A 19,181-nucleotide genomic window follows, 5' to 3' on the forward strand; every position below is an offset into this window, starting at 1 on the left:
TGGGAGTAGGCCTTCATCAGTGTGTACTAGAACAATATAAGCCTGCATCTAATCCCTTCAGCATCCTTATGAAAGGAGATAGTATCCTCACATTTAGAAGTGAAATTGAGGCTAAGAAAAATCATTTGCCTTTTGGTTATGCAGCTGGTGAGTGGCTGAGCCAGGATTTGATGACTAACTCTAGTGGGCTCTACTACTTTCTCCTTGAAAACAGCCCTGTATTTACATGCAAAACAAAGTCGGAAGGCTGCGCTAGTGCTTTAATAATACTCAGTGAGTGAACTAAAACAGTGCATGTTTTAAAAAGATGCCCAGAAGGATCTTTTAACAGGTTTTATGGTACTTCCCCAAGCACAAAGAAATAAAAAATTGTATCACCAGCGTAATTTTGTGAATCAGGGAGCATCTGACAACTGCAATGTGTAAAGTGGTTGGCTTTTCAGGAATCATTAGAGAAAGCTCTGAAACTGTTTGCTTCATATTTGTTGATGAAAAAGAATAATAGGAATTTTGAGGACCAAGCAAGAAGGTGATTTTCTAAAAGCTTCCTCCTGGCATCAGACCTGTACGCAGTTACAACCCGTCCCTTTTTGGAGCAAAACTAATGAAGTTTGAAATACCTTGCTCCACCTCTTTCAGGGAGATGTAAAGAGACTGACCAAACCCACATTGCCTCCGTTTCGTGCCATCTTCAGAAGGAGGGAAGAAGTACCTTCTGAGGAGCACGGGCAAAAGTGAGGCCCTACCTTCAGTAAGCTTACTGACTGAGAAAGCTGGGAAAGGCAGAGGACACAGTTCAGCTGTGGGGATGGGACTGAAATAAATGACTGTTAGAGTCAAAGGAAGAAAGCATTTAGTTTGTTCCCTTCGTATTAGTAAGTAAGCAGTCTTCCGCTTTCTTTTCATCGTCACTGCCAGTATCCGCTGTGTTGTGCAGGCTCATGAGGTCATCTTGGGAAACAAAGATAAATAAAAAATAATTGTCAGGCAATCCTTTCTTCCAAAGTTGGGATCCATAAAGTGTCCTTGTTTTTCGTTTGTTTGTTTAACATTCATGAAATAATTATTGTTTGCCGACCCTGTTTCACGCACTGTTGTGCAAGAACGAAACCAACTCCCAAGTCCATGTCCCAACTATGCTTCATCTTTTCGTTTTACTTTAGGAGCAGTAAATATATTTACCTGTGGTCTCAGCTTTTTACTTCATGAAGTCTTAAGTCTCTCAGTCACAATCCTGTAATAATGAAATTCAGGAATGTTGGTAGCTTGACAAAGAATTCCTGTGCTGCATAAATTTTCAGAGGAGAAACTGAGGCCTAAACAGATGTGACTGGAAGTGTGTTACCTGACACTGTTCACATAATGGCTCATGTAGGAACCGGCCTTTTTGGGGGCTGTTAGGGAAAGAGAAGGGGCTACTGTGGCTGAGGCTGAGCATCAGCTTCTGAGGCTGTCTGCCTCATAGCCCGCCTGTGACTCTGTCACACAGGTAGGGAAGTTCTGTTAGAACTGGGCCTTCTAGGCAGTGTTTTTCTCCATAATATAGAATAGAGTCATGACTCTTGTGTTATGGGCAGGTATTAAGTAATAACTGGGCAGCCTAGGTTCTGATACCAAATGTGGCCATCATAGTACGTTCACTTTATGAGAAATTGTGAGGGCAGATGTGTGCTGACCTCTTGGAAGGAGAAGCAGAGTTTCTTGCTGATGTAGAATTTACTAATGGCAAACATCTTTCTTCCTATGGAAGGTGTCTTTGAGCTTTGTAACTCTCTTTGTAGCTCAGCACTAACAGTAGGGGGAGAAATGGCCTTCTGCTTCCAAGGGAAATAGTAGAGGTTTAGGTATATCAAAGTCACTATTTTTCCTTTCCTTCTATTGAGAAAGGAAAACAATTTGTGTTGATTTATATATAAATCTAAATTTATATACTCAGCGAGGCAGTGAAGGATGCTGAGGACTCCTTTATGCTGGTAAGATCAGGGCCATTTTATTTCTAGCATATGTAGTTGTGTTTGCGTCTAAATACCAACAAATTATTGTGTTTGCTTCTAAATACCAGCAGTGAAAGATTTTGTAACTTCATATGTTTTTGATGCAGCTCTGGTGGGGCAGAGACGGTGAAATAGAAAAGCAGACATCAGTGCAGTCAGCAAAGCAAACTATTGTTGGAAAGTAGATTCAGGGACGATAGACTCCATAGTTGTTGGAGACTTGTGGAAGTATCCTAGGGTTGTGTCCTAAGCCCTGAGATTCTGCCTTGGTAGCAGTTAGGTCTTCAGTTTCAAAGAAAACAAATCGGGCATCCAAAGTGGTTCAGTCAGTTAAGTGTCTGCCTTCAGCTCCAGCAATGATCCTAGGGCTGTGGCATTGAGCCCCACACTGGCTCCCTGCTCAGCAGTGAGCCTGCTTCTCCCTTTCCCTCTGCCTGCCGCTCTGCCTACTTGTGCTGTCTATCTCTCTGTCAAATAAATAAAATCTTTAAAAAAAAAAAAAATCTACTGAGGAACAAACACACCTTCAAAAAAACAAAAAAAAAAAAACAAATCAGGAGTCCTCTGGTTTAAATTTTGGAGAAGTCAGGAGAGATTAGCAAGAATAGCTTCATCAGCTATAACCAGGTAAGAGAAAACTCCAGACTAGGAAATAACCCAGTGTATATTCTGCTTTGCACTTTTATGTTCTTCAGTTCTAGTAAGAGTAGTATCTGTGCTTCAGAACAGTACTGAGAGCGCTCTCTCTGCTACAGCCTCATTGAAAATGCACTGGATAAAAGCAGCTGGAAAGAAAGCATTTGGCCTGAAGCGAAAAGTATTGAATCTTCTACTGAAGATGATAATCATGGAATTCTAGCATAAACACAGCATAGTGTTAAAAGTCCAGGCTTCTGAGTCAGATAGCATTGGATTTGAATAGTGCCTTTACAGCTCTTGTTTCTGTGACCTTGGGCAAGTTCTTTAACCTCCACGCCTCAGTTCGATGCTGTGGAAAGGAGATAATTCAGGCTACTTGATGTTGTGGGAATGAAATAATATAGAACATAAATCTCAGAACCGGAGACTAGTAAATGCTGAGTATAGACATCTTATTATAGAAAGTTTTGATTTGCAGCTTTCAGAGTGACGATGCTATAATTAGTGACTTCCCTATTTTTGGAGAGTTTGATTTTGCTCTTATAAGTAAGGGGAAACTTAATTTATACTAGGAGGAACATTGGTTTGGGGGCCTAGTTTGGTTTTAAACTCAAGCTCTGCCATTTACTAGATATTTGATCATGGGCAGCCTTCTTCTAAGCCTTAACCGCCTCATCTGTAAAATGGAAATAATATTTTAAATTTATAGAATCATGAGGCTAAAGTGGTATCAGAGTGCCTGGCATCTAGCTAATATTTAGTGAATTTGAATTTCCAACCTTGTGGTTGTGCAGTATCCTAGCAACCTTTCAGCCTCAACTGGACATATGAGCAGTGTCCCCAGTCACTTCAGAGTTCCTCTTCACCCAGACGGTGATTTGGTTTTTCCTCTCATTAAAGTAGAGCCCAACCCACCATGGGTGAATCACAGTGCAGCATCTGCCGTAGTGCAAGGAATAGGTCTTGCAGCATGTGAATGGGGTCTATTATCTTTATAAATTTGGCAGGCCCAAATTGGTATTTTAGTGCTTTGATCTATATTTATTGGTAAAATGGAATATCGTATGTTTAATTACTTGTGCCTTTTTAATTTTATGAATTTCCCATTCTTGTTCTTAACCCATTTATTTCCTGGGCCTTTTGTTACCAGTTTACATGAGCTTTTTTTTTTCTTCTTCTTTTTAAATATTTTATTCATTTATTTGACAGACAGAGAGACATCATTAGTAGGCAGAGAGGCAGGCAGAGAGAGAGAAAGAGGGGAAAGCAGGCACCCTGCCAAGCAGAGAGCCTAGTGCTGGGCTCGATCCCAGGACCCTGGGATCATGACCTGAGCCGAAGGCAGAGTGCGGATTAACACTGAGCCACCCAGGAGCACCTACATGAGCTTTTTGTATAATAAACTTATTAGCATTCTGTCTCATATATTTGATGCAAATATTTCCAAAATTATGGATTATATCATACGTTTGAACTTGTTCTGAAGTTGAGGTATCAGGCAGAAATACCTAAATTTTGCCCAATAGTAGACTCCGCAAAGGGGTATATATGCAGAGGATGCAAATATATATTTCAGAGCAAGAAAAGCAAAATTAAATAACCGTTGTACTCTTAGGTTAAACTCTGACCCTAAACTCTAGTGACTCTGTGGAATGTTTCCCTGAATTAGCTTTAAGGGCCTTATCCCAAAACAGTACCTCTTGTCCTTCATTTAGGGAAAATTGGGGTAGACAGTGGGAAAGGAGAGAGAATGGATCCCTTTAATTTGTTCTAAAGGACAGATATTTTTCTAGTTTGCCTTTTAGTTTGGAATAAACACACACACACACCCCCTTGCAAAAATAAGCAGTATTGTATAATTTTATTTGGTCAAACTTAACAATTTTTTACTCACTGATTACTTGACTGAGTTACACTGGGAAAATCTACCATTTATCCAGATTTAGAAAAATTTTTGCCCATCTTTTCTAAAAGCTTTTTATTAACTGTTTGATTTATCTGAACTTTATTTTCTTTCTTTCTTTCTTTCTTTCTTTCTTTCTTTCTTTCTTTTAAGAGAGAGAGAGAGCACATAAGTGGGGGGTAACAGTGGGGCAGAGAGAGAATCCACCTGACTGAGGCTTGATCTCATGACCCTGAGATCACGAACTGAGCCTAAATCAAGAGTTGGACACTTACCCAACTGAGCCACCCAGGCGCCCTGAACTTTATATTTTTTCTAATTAAAAAAAATTAACTGTCCTGTATTTCCTAAATAATTTATTATCTTCAGTGAGTGAGGACATTTCCTTTATTGCATAACTTTTAAGGTCTTTTTTTTTTTTTTTTTTTAAAGTCACTAATGGAAGTCCAAAGCTCTCTACATGTAGCGGCAGTATCGGTCAGAACGGTTTTCCAGATTTACTTAGATGTGACAACCACGTATGACCCTTGTTTGAAGAAATACAGATTCTGATTTAGTAAATCTATGAGGCTGAAGAGTCTTTTTTTTTTTTTTTTCTTAACAAATATCCCCCTAGCAGTTATAATAAAACAAATTTAAGAATCACCTCTAAAATGCTAAGTTCTGAAAGAGATGGCAGGGTAGTCTGACTTATTTTCTTATAAAGCATGTACCTCTGCTTGAAAACTGTATCTTTTATCATCATAATGTTCTTAGTCTCACATATTTGGACAAGATTCGATGGGTAGATTAACTACACATCTTGGAAATACCATGCTGTGAATATTGTGTGGATATCCTCCAGCAGTTAGAGAAGGTCTGTACTTTAGAACAGATTACTCAGGCATTTTGCTGGAGAGTAGAAGATTGTATTGAGGTAAATCAGCTGTGTATCTCTTTGTGTTAGTAATTTGATTTGGGAATGTTTGAGTAGGAAGTTGAGTTCCCTGAGGGATTGGAGATAGATGCTTCCCTAAGACCCAGGAAAAGGTATGCTTCCCATTTCTGGATGATTTGTGAAGTGAATTAAAATTAAATGAATTGAAAAAAATGTAAAAATAATATTAAATGAATTCAGTGTAATATTTAAAGTTCAGTATTTAATTTTGAATCAGTTGTTTATGATACCTTGGTATGTGTTACTTTTCCTTACTTTAGGAATGTTTTAACCAAAATATTAAGATTTTTTTTGTACCTGTTAAAAGTATAAATATGGTGTGTTATATTTCATATTAGCTTTTAAGTGTTGTTTTTCACATTATCAAATACCGATTTAGTTCAACTTGCTAAGGATTAGCAGAAGTTAATGGATTGACAAGCATTTGAGTATTTTCCAGGTTGACTAGTGGCACTTAAAACTGCAGCTGTTTGTCCACAGTGAAAATTCTAGCATTGCCTCTATGTGTATCACCTTAAAAGCCAGACTTGCCCCTTCTGTGCCCTTCAGTGCCCTTCAGCCTTCCAGAATGAATTAAGTTAGTATAGGACAGGGAATGTATATCATAAAGGGGAATTATAAATCATCCAGGATGCTTATTAATGAGTAAGAAGAGGATTTTTATAGTAGTACAATGTTTGGCCAAGTTTTAAATAAATTTGATTTGTAGGCTCAATTTTAATTGAATACAATGGTCTTTGCATTGTTTAACCATTATTCTGGCTTCTTCTTTCCCCTCCTGTCCCTCTTAAAATATAAGGCGATGGAATTTGAGTTAATGGGCCTCAAATACAGGGGAAGTTGGCGAGCAGTACTTCCATAGCAGTGAAGTGACATTGTACCTTTCCTCCATTTTCTGCGGAAAGCTGTGGAGTTGGAAAGCAACAGAAGTTGGAAGCCCCCTTCTTTGGAATTTCTTGGTATAGAGAATTTTCTAATCTGCTTGAAGTTTTCATCAGGTTTGTGCTTTTTGAAACTGCCCTGGTGTGACTCGGCTGCTATTAATCAGGAAGGCTGGAAGAACTGATTTCACCCATACTTGTTTGCTCTAACTCTGATCATGAAGCAGATTCTTTAAAGTGAAGACTATTGAAAACTACCTTATTGTTTGAGCAGGGCAGCTAGAATGATTGATTTGAGAGTTTAGGCTTAAGGAGATTATAATTACTTACTGGAAACCTTAACTGTAGGTAGGAACGACAAATCTTTTCTGTGGTGTTGGCCTGAAATGCAGTTACAGTTTAAATATACTAGTTTGTAGGATATTAGCTTTTCTTCCAGAAGTTAAGTTGTGGCTTTTAAGAGCATAAAATCATTCTCTGTGATGAAGATTTTAAAGAATGTTTATAGATGACTTTTATTTTTTAAAATACCATTTGAGCAATGGTAAGGATTTTCTGAAGTACCAAGCAAGCATTTGGAATTTAAACTAATTATTGACAGCTAGAAATGTTGCCTTTTATTTTCTGGAAACTCTGGCTTGTTACTAAATTGCTTTAGTACATTTTTATCTTGTTGATTACACCTACTCATGTTTGTTTGAGAAGGTAGGAAATTTTCTCTTAGTAAAAATAAATACTGGGGCGCCTGGGTGGCTTAGTTGTTAAGCATCTGCCTTTGGCTCAGGTCTTGATCCCAGGGTCCTTGGAGCTAGCCCCTCAGCAGGCTCCCTGCTCAGTGGGAAGCCACCTTCTCCCTCTCCCACTCTTCCTGCTTGTGTTACCTCTCTTGCTGTGTCTCCCTCTGTGAAATAAATAAAATCTTAAAAAAATAAATACTTAGAAAAATCCTGTACTTTTGCTTTTATGTGAGAGTAACATTTTCCAACTGAGGAGCTTTCGCCAGGTACTCAACATTTGCCTTCAAAGAGCTTAACATGATGGTTTTGTTTTTCCTGTATACATACTGAGATTACAAATAGTTACTTTAGGTAAATTTAAAGTTTGCCTAAAGCAGTCTTAAAAAGCACTTAAAAAGTGTATTCATGGATGCGTATTGTATTATTTTGAACTGGTAATTTCAACTGTTTCATTTCTTTTAAGAATTTAAACACAAATCTGTATACGGTTTTTATTTTTTTGGAGGGCAGTTTAATGTTTCATTCTCTTAAAATGAAATCATATCTTAAAATGATATTTTTGTATACTATACTGATACTTAAGCCAATATTTCTAGGAGATTTGCAATGTAGCCAATATGAAAACTCTTACACAAAGCTAAGTTACAGACTCTGGTGGAAAGATACAAAAAAAGGAAAGGCTTGAGGTATTAAGTAGTGTAATTCAGGATGTTAATGGCTACTTTATATTTAAACTGTTGTTTCTGTTGAACTTTTAGATAATAGAGTTTACTCATTTACTGTTTTCTGAGATAAACTTATTTAAATGGCATTTTTAAATGTTATATTAAAGATTAAAATAAGTATTAAATTTTAATAACAGTAAATTTAAAAATTTACGAATCGAGAATTTGGTATATTTAGGATTTGAGATATTAAATTATCTAAGCTTGATTTTTTTACCGTAACATAAGACAGTTGCTCCTCCCCTACCCCGCAATGAATAGACTATTTTTTTTTTAACAGCTTCAGGTTTACAGAATAATAGAATGTTTATACATAAGGAATATCAAATACATGAAAGTAGCAAAAGTTAATAATCTAATTGTAATATTGGTTCTTCTGTTGTTTTGCAAAGTGGGAAGTCTTGATTTGGAGCATGATTTAGGAAAATGTTGGTTTAAATTCTTTGCACAGGTAATTTCTCTATTCTAAATAATTTTTTAAATTGTTTATTCCTGGGCCTATGCAAGTTTTGCCCATCAGCTTTAAATTGCGAAAGACCAGTTGGGTCACAGTCTGGCAAAAAAAGTAACATAAAAAAGTTATTAGTGCCTATGCATGTTTTGTACTGACTGAATGAAATTCCTTCAAAATACTTTTCTGGTGTTATGGACGATATGTATCATGTTATGGCTGATAAGGTTATCTTCCCAGATTAACAACCATATTGAATGAACCTGTTCTCCAGATGCTGGCTCTGGATTTTTTTTTTTTTTTTCTCTCCTGCGCAGAGATCTGTAACCACTGAGTTATTCAGCAACATACTGACCAGCTACCATCATCTTCCTTATTCTTTATACATCTCTTGATTTTTCTCTCTCTTTTTTACTGGTTCTTAATTAGTCCACTTCTTAAATGTCAGTGTTGCACAGTGTTTCACCCTATCATATGCTGATAGTTCTTCAGTTGTTCATTCAGCTAGCAGTTCTTGGCCATTTGTTGTATTTGGTGCTGGGAATGCCAGTGATAAAGAGAAGGAGAAGGGAAAAGCCAGCACTTAAAGTAAGCAGGTGCAGTGGAAGGGATGCATTAAGAAGGGTTTTATGGGAATAGAGGAGGGGAAATTGCTTGTCATAAAATGCTTTTAAGATTAGCAGAACCTAGGTTGGGGGTGGGTGATGATTAGTTGTTTCCTGGGAAAGCTGGATAGAAAGATGTGCAAGAAAGACATCAAGGCATTTTAGGCACAAAGAGCATCACAAAAAAGAATGGTATCTTTTGGAGTGTTGCAGACACTTGGTGTGGGAGAGAAGGAAATGTAACAGGATATGAATCTGGCCATGCCAAGGACTTTATTTATTTATTTGTTTATTAAAATATTTATTTATTTGACAGAGGGCGAGAGCAAAAGAGAGAGAGAGAGCACAAGCAGGGGGAGTTTGGAGGCAGAGGGAGAGGGAGAAGCAGGCTCCCTGCAGAGCAGGGGAAGCCTGATAGGGGGCTCTATTCTAGGACTCCAGGATCATTACCTGAGCCAAAGACGGTGGCTTAACCAACAGAGCCACCCAGGCGCCCCATGCCAAGAATTTTAGATGATTTCTGATGTTACTTTAGTGATACAGATAACTTGGGCAGAGAGATGATAGGTTTTGGGGAGGGGGTGAAAATTGGGGGAAGGGGATGTGAAGATGCAAGCCAAGGAGACCATCGGCAGGCTTTTGCAAGAGTGTATTGATGGAGGGCCGAAATCACAGGAGGGACATTGTAGATGATTAGGATGTGTTTGAATTCTATGAAGGAGATAATCTATTGGGGACAGGGAGAATTTGAGGAAGAAATCCCTGCTTGAGTAGATAGACCATTTTCTAAAATAAATGACCCCTTCTCTCGTGCCTCCCTGGCAGTCCTAACTTACACTCGCCTTTCCTTCTCTTCTCTCTACATGGGAACCCATCCTTTTGGTCTTGACATTTTTTCTCATTCTACTCTCCTGACTTTTCCACCTGTATGATGAATCCTAAATTTATATTTTTAGTTCATACTTCTACTGAACTTTACAACCGTACATTCAGTTGCATTCTATGCATGGGTATCCCATATCAGTGGTTTTCAGAGTTTATCTGAAGACTCTTAAGAGGCTGCCTGAAACTGTCATGAGATCAACAAGGTCAGGCTATTTTCGTAATGATTGGAAGACTTTGTCTTATTCACTCTTTTTCTCATGGGTACATAGTGGTTTCTAGAAGTTCCATAATGTGGATGTTAAAACAAATTGGATGCAGAGGCAGATGTGAAAATGTACTTTTCTGTTAAGCCAGATATTAAAGAAATTGAGAAGAATGTGAAACATTGTATACTTTTCACTGGTTTTTTGTTTTGGAATATAGTTAGTTCAGAAAATATATAGTCATTCATGTAAGAGGTTTTTTTTTTAACCAATTAATATATTTTTAATTTCCCTGTTTAGATATCTAATATGGTAAATATAATTGTAGCCCACATAAACAGAAGCTTTTTTGGTATTCTAACTTTTAAAAATGCAAAGGGGTCTTGAGACCAAAATGTTTGAGAATTGCTGTCCTATAGTAACAACAAACCTAACACATTAAAAACTAAACTCACTACACTCATTCTCTCTGACGTGTTTCCCAAACTTAGTTTTTGTCTTCTGTTTCCTGTTTGGTAAATGGTACCACTGTCTACCACATTCCAGACCAGTAACCTGAGGGTCATCCTTACTCCTCTTTTTTAATCTAGATGGCAGTAGTGGTCACTAACATTTATTGAGTGGTAGCCAGGTGCCAGGTCCCAAGTCCTGTTCTCAGTTCTTTACATCCATTATCTTGTTAAAACCTCACAACAACCCTACTTGGTAGAGGTATTAATACTTACCCCTGTTTTACAGATGAGGGAGCAGAGGTACCGGGTGGTTAAGTACCTGGGCCATGTTTATGCATCTAGTAAGTTGCAGAGCCAAGGTTTGAATCTAGTCAGTCTTTTGAATCTGCACTTCTTAGAACAGTTTATGGAAGTTGATAGGATATGTTTCTTGAGGATTTTATATGCACAATCCTTATAAAGTCATCTGGGCCACGTGGTTTTTGGAGAAGTCAATCTTGGAGGAGTTTTACAGTGTCTTCGTCATTATTATAGGATCTTCTCTTCTGAGCTGATTTTGGTAAATTATATTTTATAGAGCAGACGCTGGGCAACTATAGCTTGCAAATTTGGCCCGTTGCCTATTTTTGTATATCAGGTTTTACTGGAACACAGCCACATCCATTCATTTATGTGTTGTCTGTGGCTGGTTTTTGTGCTACAACAGCTGAGTAGTTGCAGGAGAGACTGGATGGCCTGCAAAGCCTGAAATGTTGACTCTCTGGCCCTTTACAGGAAAGATTTGCCAAACCATGTTACAGAACATTGTTCCTTTTAACTGTTTTTTTTTTTGTTTTATAAGTATAGATTATACATAGTATTTTCTTGTATTTCCAGAATCTCTACATTTGGAGTTAATGTCTTTTTTTATTTTTTTAAATTCCTGGAACGATTTATACTTTTTCTTTTTTCTCCCCATTCTATAGGATTACTAAAATTTTGTCAGACTTACTGGTAACAATGTTGGTGTTCTGTCTTATGCTGTGCTCTTCAACAATTTAAATAACATTAGACTTAGATTACGTGTTTCTTAAAAGTATGCTAAAAAGAATGTATGGTAATATTGATCAAACTGTCTGATCCTGATGGAAGATTTCATCAATTCCTCCATTTCTTCTGTGCTAATTAATCTTTATTTTCTTGCCTTTTGTGGGGTCAGTGTTAAATCCTTTCCCCATCTTTTCAAATTATTTCTAGAGTTGAGCCTAAAGAAATAATTTAATTTAATTTAAAAAATTTTATTTATTTATTTGACAGAGACACCGTGAGAGAAGGAACACAGCAGGGGGAGTAGGAGAGGGAGAAGCAGCCTTCCCTCTGAGCAGGGAGCCAGATGTGGGGCTCAGTCCCAGGACCCTGAGATCATGACCTGAGCTGAAGGCAAATGCTTAACAACTGAGCCACCCAGGCACCCCAGAAATATCTTAATTTTAGAAAATCATCTGATTTTTTTCCGTTTTCGTTTTTTAAAAATTAAGTTAATTTGTTAATTTTTTTCTTAAAGTCATGCCTTGTAGTTGCTAGTTCACTTCTAAGGTCATTGATTGCTACTTTTACTTGGAGTTACTAGTTCACTTCTAAGGTCATTGATTGCTACTTCCTTCTTCTGCTTCCTTTAGTTCATTTTTAACTTGAGTAAGATGCTTTATATTCATTCATGTTTATTGAAAATAATTAAGGCTACGAATTTCCCCTGAGTGCTGGTTTAGCCATATTTTAAAATTTATTATGTGTAGTTTTCAGTAGTATTTTATTGATAACCCTGCAGTTCTGGTATTTCTTCTTCAGCTCTATATTTAAGGCAATTTTATTTGCTAGTTTTGTTGTTTGTTTGTTTGTTTCTTTCTTTCTTTCTTTAAAGATTTTATTTATTTATTTGTCAGAGGGAGAGCGAGAAAGCAAGCACAGGCAGGCAGAGGCAGAGGGAGAAGCAGGCTCCCTGCTGAGCAAGGAGCCCGATGTGGGACTCGATCCCAGGACGCTGGGATCATGACCTGAGCCGAAGGTAGCTGCTTAACCAACTGAGCCACCCAGGCATCCCAGTTCTGTTGTTTCTAATGTGATTGCATGTAATTCAGAAATACCATCTGTATTACTTGTACTTTTTGCAATGTGATGTTTTCTTTAGTGCTGTAGGGGTGTGTGTGTACTTTCTATGACTGTTCCATGGGTATTTGTCAAAAAAGGTTGTTTGTTTCTTTCAGTTTTACAGTCTCCATTTGATTTGCATGTTTTGATACTAAAGTTCGGTACATAGGAGTCTTTGCTGTTTATATCTTTTTATTTGGTTTCTTTTATCAGCATGAGATATCTCATTCTTTATGATACTTTTCTGATTGACTTTTTTAAACCTGACTTTAATGTTGCCTTTATTTAAATTTTGTTAGCATTTTTCATCCTGCATCTGTCTTTGTACTTTCTGCTCTTCAACTTCCTGTATTATTTCAGGACTGATTTTGCAAAGTATTCGTTAAGTTTTTATTTTTTTAACAAACTAAAGGTCTTTTATTAATAAGTGAATTTAAGTCATTCACATTTATTTTGATTACAGATCATTGGGGGCTTATGCTTGGCATATTCTTTTGTATTTCATATTAACTGCAGTTCTGAAATAATTCTTTTATTGCCTTTTCTGTATCTGTTGAAAGGATCGGGTTTTCTTGTTTTCTCATTTTTTTCCCCTCTTTCCAGTGGTTTGGATATATACTGACATAATTAACCTAAATTTTAACTGTGTATATACAGTAGCCAAAATTATTCAGTAATTATATCTGTTACCCAGCAACCCCATCCTTACCTCCCTACTTAAACACACTGTTAACTTCTCCTTTATTCTTCTAGTACATTTCACGTTAATAGCTGAGATTTCATTTCAGGTTATTTAGTTCAGTTTTACAGTCAATAGTTACATTGTCTTAACGTTTTTACTGGTTTTGGTGAAATTTTCTGGCTCCAGAAATGAGCCCCTATGTCAGCCTTATTGTCCCTAGGACACTTCATCCATAAGTACAGCAGCTCTCTGAATATGCGGTAGGGATGGGGCTGCTATGTCACAGACATAAATCCTGCTTTGGGGGCGCCTGGGTGGCTCAGTGGGTTAAGCCACTGCCTTCGGCTCAGGTCATGATCTCAAGGTCCTGGGATCGAGTCCCACATCGGGCTCTCAGCTCAGCAGGGAGCCTGCTTCCCTCTCTCTCTCTCTCTCTCTGCCTGCCTCTCTGCCTCCTTGTGATCTCTGTCAAATAAATAAATAAATAAACCTTTTAAAAAAAATAAATTCTGCTTTGAAATTCCTGGTCACTTTTAATGGAGTGTTGAGGTTCTTGTACATTGTTCATGGAGGCCATTCACAGTGTTTTCCTGTAGGTTATCTTCTAGTTCCTTGATTGTATTAAAGAACATGTTCCTGTTGCATCTCTTTTAACAGTATCTTATTTGGGTTTTAAATTATTACTGTCTTTTCTTTTCCTGTTAGTGATAAGGTGACAGCCTGTATTTTAGCACTGGGTAGTATTGTAAGTGGTGTAAGGTCGCGTTCAGTTGCCAGATACCACGTTGAGCCTGGTACTAAACATGTGAAGGCTGAGTTAGAGTTTTTGTGTTCTCTGTGATTTCATAATTACACATACTTTATCTTTTTGTTTGTTTGTTTCAGAGGTACTTTAGAATAGTCTAGTGCCATATTTTCCTTGTGGCAAAGGAATATACATTATTGGTACTTTCTGGAAGCATTAAGTTGTCTGGGAGACGAAAGTTTCACACATAGAGTAATTAGACCTAGAATGTACTTCGCTCAAATTCTTAACGTGAGGCTTTTCACTTGCCTTCAAGAGGAATGGAAAAGACTCCAAGCCATAGATAGAATGTGATTTTTCAGTGCGGGTCCTCCCGAATGACAGTTTGTTTGTATTACTTTAGAAAAATCAGTTACATTTGAAAAAGGTGAGATCATGTATTAAAAGATGTATTAGTGTTAATGAGGTAGGCTAAGTCCACCAGTGGCTCAGAGAAAGAAGGCAGTAGTGAGGCCAGACTGCTAATTGAAGGAAGCTGCGGGGAGAGGGTAGGGGGAAGTGAAATGGGTTTGGGTGGCTACTGGAAACAATACTGATGACCTCTTTATTTCAGCATCGTGCACATTGTAGACATTGGACAAATACTGCCTTTATTTGGCCCATGGAATAACCTCTTTTTACTGGGTTTTTACATTATGCTGGGTACTAGACCAAGATGACCTGTACCGTACAGACAAGGAGGAAGACGCAGAAATAACCCAGTTCTGGTGGCAGGCTATTCGAATTTCAGGCCTGGAGCTCTCAGTTCTTAAACAGCTTTTTCTCCCAAGTGTCCTCATTGGTCACATGGAGATGTTTCACTTTATGTTTCTGACAGTGGCATCTGTAAAGATGCATCACGCTCTCACAGAAACGTTTAGCTGTTACAGAAGTATAAGGTGGTATTGTGTCAATCATTAAAAATACCTACTATTAGTGTTTAGTGCTCTATAAAGTGGTACCGTATTTAACTTTAGGCTAGTCCTGCAAGGTATGGGTTTTATCCCTATCTTACAGAGGAGACCATAGGCTCAGTAAGCTATACACACCTTGCCCAAAGACACAAAGCTTAGTAAAGGCAGCACTGGGATTAAAACCTGGGTCCATCTGGCACCAAAAGTTCATATACCATGCTGCCTCTCTGTAGTTTCAGAGATCAGGTGTATCTTCATCAGTTTAAGGCATTTCCATCTGTTTTCTTATTGAATCTCTTCTAGAGTTTAGAAATCTACTGTTTGTAATTTTACATTGTTCGTACAGTGGACAAGTGGTATTTCTCAGATTTGCTTAAGACAGGGTATCTAAGTTACTTCTCCAATTTAATTAGTTTCATAGTTGTCATTCTGTAATATTTGTATTTGCCTCCCCTTTCTTAGTTTGTCCTGTTTGGTCCAGACTTTACGTTTTAACAACAAAAAATGCTGTTAACTGGGCCTTTTTGTAAAGAAATGATCAGATTGTTTTTTACCCTTTCTATTTGTTCTTGTGTTGTCTTTCAAAGATGAAGAATAGGGACCAAACACATTAAAAATGAGGCAGATTAAGAATAGTTTCCAGGTAATTGAGGATTCTTTTAGGGTAACCAAAACTCGATTTGCCAGTTTTGCTCTTTGAGCTGTTGTGAGCTCCAAAGTTGTGTAATCGATGCTTGCTCTCTGATCAGAATAATATGGGCCAGAGCTGATGAGTCGGAGCTGTCGTCGAGGTCAGAGGATGCCAGTGGCATCCGTGCCCTTCCTTGTTGGAGGGGTAGTCAGAGAAGTAAAACCGGACTCTCTCCTAAGAAAACCTGAGCCTGTGAATGAGGATATCCTCGCACGCTTGAACTTTCTGTTCCTTTAGGGTGGTTTTTCTTAGTGCCTTTTTACTTAGATGGCTTACTGTGGAGGTACACTTTACTGGCTAATCTTTTCCACCCCTTTTCTTTTGTTGGGATTAGTGCCAGAACAGATAAAGCCCAGTGTAAGCCAGCCTCAGCCTGCCAACTCTAATAACGGCACTTCCACAGCAACCAGCACTAATAATAATGCCAAGCGAGCCACAGCCAACAATCCGCAGCAGCAGCAGCAGCCACAGCCGCCACAGCCGCCACAGCAGCCGCCCCAGCAGCCCCCGCAGTCCCCGCAGCCGCCGCAGCAGCCGCCGCAGCCAGCACAGGCCTTGCCTCGGTATCCTCGAGAAGTACCGCCACGATTTCGCCACCAGGAACACAAACAGCTTCTAAAGAGGGGTCAGCATTTTCCTGTCATAGCAGCAAACCTGGGATCTGCTGTTAAAGTGTTAAGCAGCCAGTCAGAAAACAGTGCTTTAACAAATCAACAGCCACAAAATAACGGAGAGGTGCAGAACAGCAAAAACCAGTCAGGTGAGAGAAGGCATTTCTTATGAGACTCCCACCGTCTTCATTAGCAGTGCAGCAAGTTGATGCATTCATGGCTTGGTGGGGATGTATTTGTGTCCGTCAGTATCTGCATTGCAAAAGAAGAGTTCCGTGCAGGGAGTTATGAATGGGGAATCCTGACATGTTTCCTGTAAGCTGACTGCCCATCCTACTTTTTAATATGATTATTTCAATCACCCTCCCTCCATGTTCTACCCATTTTTATAAGCAGTTTATAGCTTAAATTGATAAGACTACAGCTAAAATTGAGCACACACACGCACACACACACACATACCCCCCGAGCCTATGTGCTAAGCAGTTGCACATATTATTGAATCCTCAACAGTCCGGTGAGGCCCAGGTGATCTTATCCTCCCTCTTCAGTAGAGGAAACTGAGGCAGCAAGACTTTCAGTCACTTGCCGATGGTGACTTAGTTTCCCTGTGCCCGAGAAAGACCACCGCATGTGGAAGTGGTATTCAGACAGCACGTGCATTCAGTGATGGCCACAGAAGGGCCTTTCTGAGCCCTGTAATGATGGGGAGGCAGAAAATGTCAGTGATTGCAGTTTTCTCAGAGGCCACTTTGTTTCAATGTGTTCTGATAGGCTCTGACAGCTTGTTTGTCCAGTCATTTCTCAAACTACTTTGAAGCATTTACTACAAGCCAGATAGAGAATTGAGGAGAATTAAGGTTCCCGTGCATGAAAACGCTAACATATACTGGTTATGAACAAAGTCTCTAGAGCCAAATGGACCAGGTTTTTAAGTCCTAGCTCCACATACAGCAGTGTCTGTGACCTTGGGCACATCACGTAATTGCTCCATGGGTCTGCATCTCATTTGAGCAGCCAGTGCTAACCGTCCCAGCAGGAGTTACTCTCTAGCTCTGTGCTCTCTTATAGATATCAGGACTGTCCCTGTCCATTCTGTTAATGGTACTCCACAGCTCTTCAGTAGCAGCCCTGGCTTATAATTACATCCAGATCTGTCTGGCTGCAAAGCTGTGTTGTAGTAACAGCCTTGCTGTACTTCGGCAGCATATCGGGTGCGGGAGGTAAGGAGGAAGAGGATGCAAACGTGATTTTTCTAGCATAGGTGATTAGAGCAGCACATTATTATTGGAAATGATACAGACTTAAATTATGACTGTGAGTTAATACTACTCCCCTCCCCCAGCCACGTGGGTTGGCCAAATCCCTTAACTTACCTCGTCCGTCTCCTAAGCTGTAAAGTATGAATATTAGTGCCGAACCATATGGTTGCTTTGAGTATTAAATTAATGTGATGTGTTTAAGCACATAGCTTAGCCCCTGATATTTAGGTACTGAATGAATTATCTTTCCTCAAACATTTATAGACCGGCCCGTCCTCTTCAGGAAAAAGAGTCTGGGTTAGACATATTACATGTAACACCAAGCAGTTAATTTGGCTTGAAGTTCATCTGAGAAATGAGGTTGGAGCAGTTACAATGAGTCATTGATATGTTTTTAAAAAATGTGATCAAAGCCTTAGGAGAGGTTACTTGGCACAGTGAATGCTTGAGTACCTATTACAGACTAAACAGTGGTGGTATCACACCACCATTTGTCCATAAATAAAATGAACAGGGAAGCGGGCTTGTACATTTAGAAAATGATATGTTGAGTACCATTTTCAAAAATTGTGGAAGTGAAAGAAGAAAGCTGTTTTTGAAATGCAAACAATAGGAGTGTGAGAATGTTTCTCACAAATGGGTGTAGGTCCGAAATCCCGAAAGTATTACTGATGTGCATTCAGATGAAGAGAAGGCCTGTGTGAGCATAGGAAGAAGTCTTCCACAAAGGCTGAGAAGGACAAATACCCTGCCTGTTCTGCAGAGGAGTTTACAAGGGGGCACTGCCTGTGTTCATGTGGAGGTGGGGATAGAAGCCAGGAGGGCGCAGCAGTCTCTGGCTGAGGTCTGGAATTGATGTGGCTAATGAAGGCAGAGCCCTCTGCAGGAAAACCAGATTTGTGCTTTTGTCTTTTTTAAAAACATTTGTAAATCTTCACTTGCCAGCATATGTCACATATTTACATTAAAATACCTGTGTAGGTGCTATGAGGCATAGTAGCAGCTTGAGCCAATAAGAGACCATTAGGTGTTTTTGAACAAGGGAAGCCGCCTCAGACCATTTGGTCTGCCCTGACCTCTGAGGTTATTTACAACAGTAATAATCATAGTGATCCGGTAACTAACGCTGTTGGGGTGCTCGCTGCAGCACACAGACTAACACATTCAGTCCTTGCCTTAATAGTAGAGATCAGTGAAGAGCAGTGTCATGTACATTGTAGACAGCATGAGCGATAGTCCACAAACACCAGAGTTCTGTGTTGTGAATCACAGGTAGTTCCTAGCTGTGCCAACATAATTGTAACTTTTTATTTTTGTATTTGTGTTCCCCTTTTTTGTTTCCTGAGCAAATACAAGTAGGTTTGACATGTAGGTCAATACATGTAATACATACATACATAGATATTTACTTAAAATTTTCATGATGAAAGTGAGGGGGTGCAGTGCTGGATGCACCTCCTTGTCCTCACATAATTCAGTTCTTACTCATTCAGTCCAGTCAGGGAGCAGGGGTGGTCCCTAGATGAGAACTAGTACTTTATAAATCATAGATCATAAGCTAAGCACCTTCCCAGGCTAGCAGGTAAGTGACATAGAAGATGAAAAGGAGTGATGGGAACTGGGGTAAATATATTGTACCCCATCTGAATACCTTTATAAGCCATTAGAACCCTGCTCTGGTCAACCCAGACAACTCTG

General features: G+C 38.9%; 1 protein-coding gene across 9 annotated transcripts in view; it reads left to right on the forward strand.

Moving 5' to 3' along the window:
• TNRC6A (trinucleotide repeat containing adaptor 6A) overlaps positions 1–19,181 on the forward strand; it is a 100,941-nt gene that overhangs the window by 39,642 nt on the left and 42,118 nt on the right. For 7 of the 9 annotated variants that reach the window (XR_004281998.1, XM_032328434.1, XM_032328432.1 and 4 more), the window contains one exon: positions 15,945–16,370. The exons of 1 other annotated variant lie outside the window; for it this stretch is intronic. Coding sequence is in view for 7 of the 8 variants with exons in the window: in XM_032328434.1 (XP_032184325.1) it covers positions 15,945–16,370 (426 nt within the window). In the remaining variant the exon portion in view is untranslated. The remainder of the gene's footprint in view (positions 1–15,944; positions 16,371–19,181) is intronic. One more of the 9 variants, XM_032328437.1, reaches the window with a different exon arrangement.

Source organism: Mustela erminea, chromosome 20, assembly GCF_009829155.1.
Source record: "Mustela erminea isolate mMusErm1 chromosome 20, mMusErm1.Pri, whole genome shotgun sequence".
Lineage (NCBI taxonomy): Eukaryota > Metazoa > Chordata > Mammalia > Carnivora > Mustelidae > Mustela > Mustela erminea.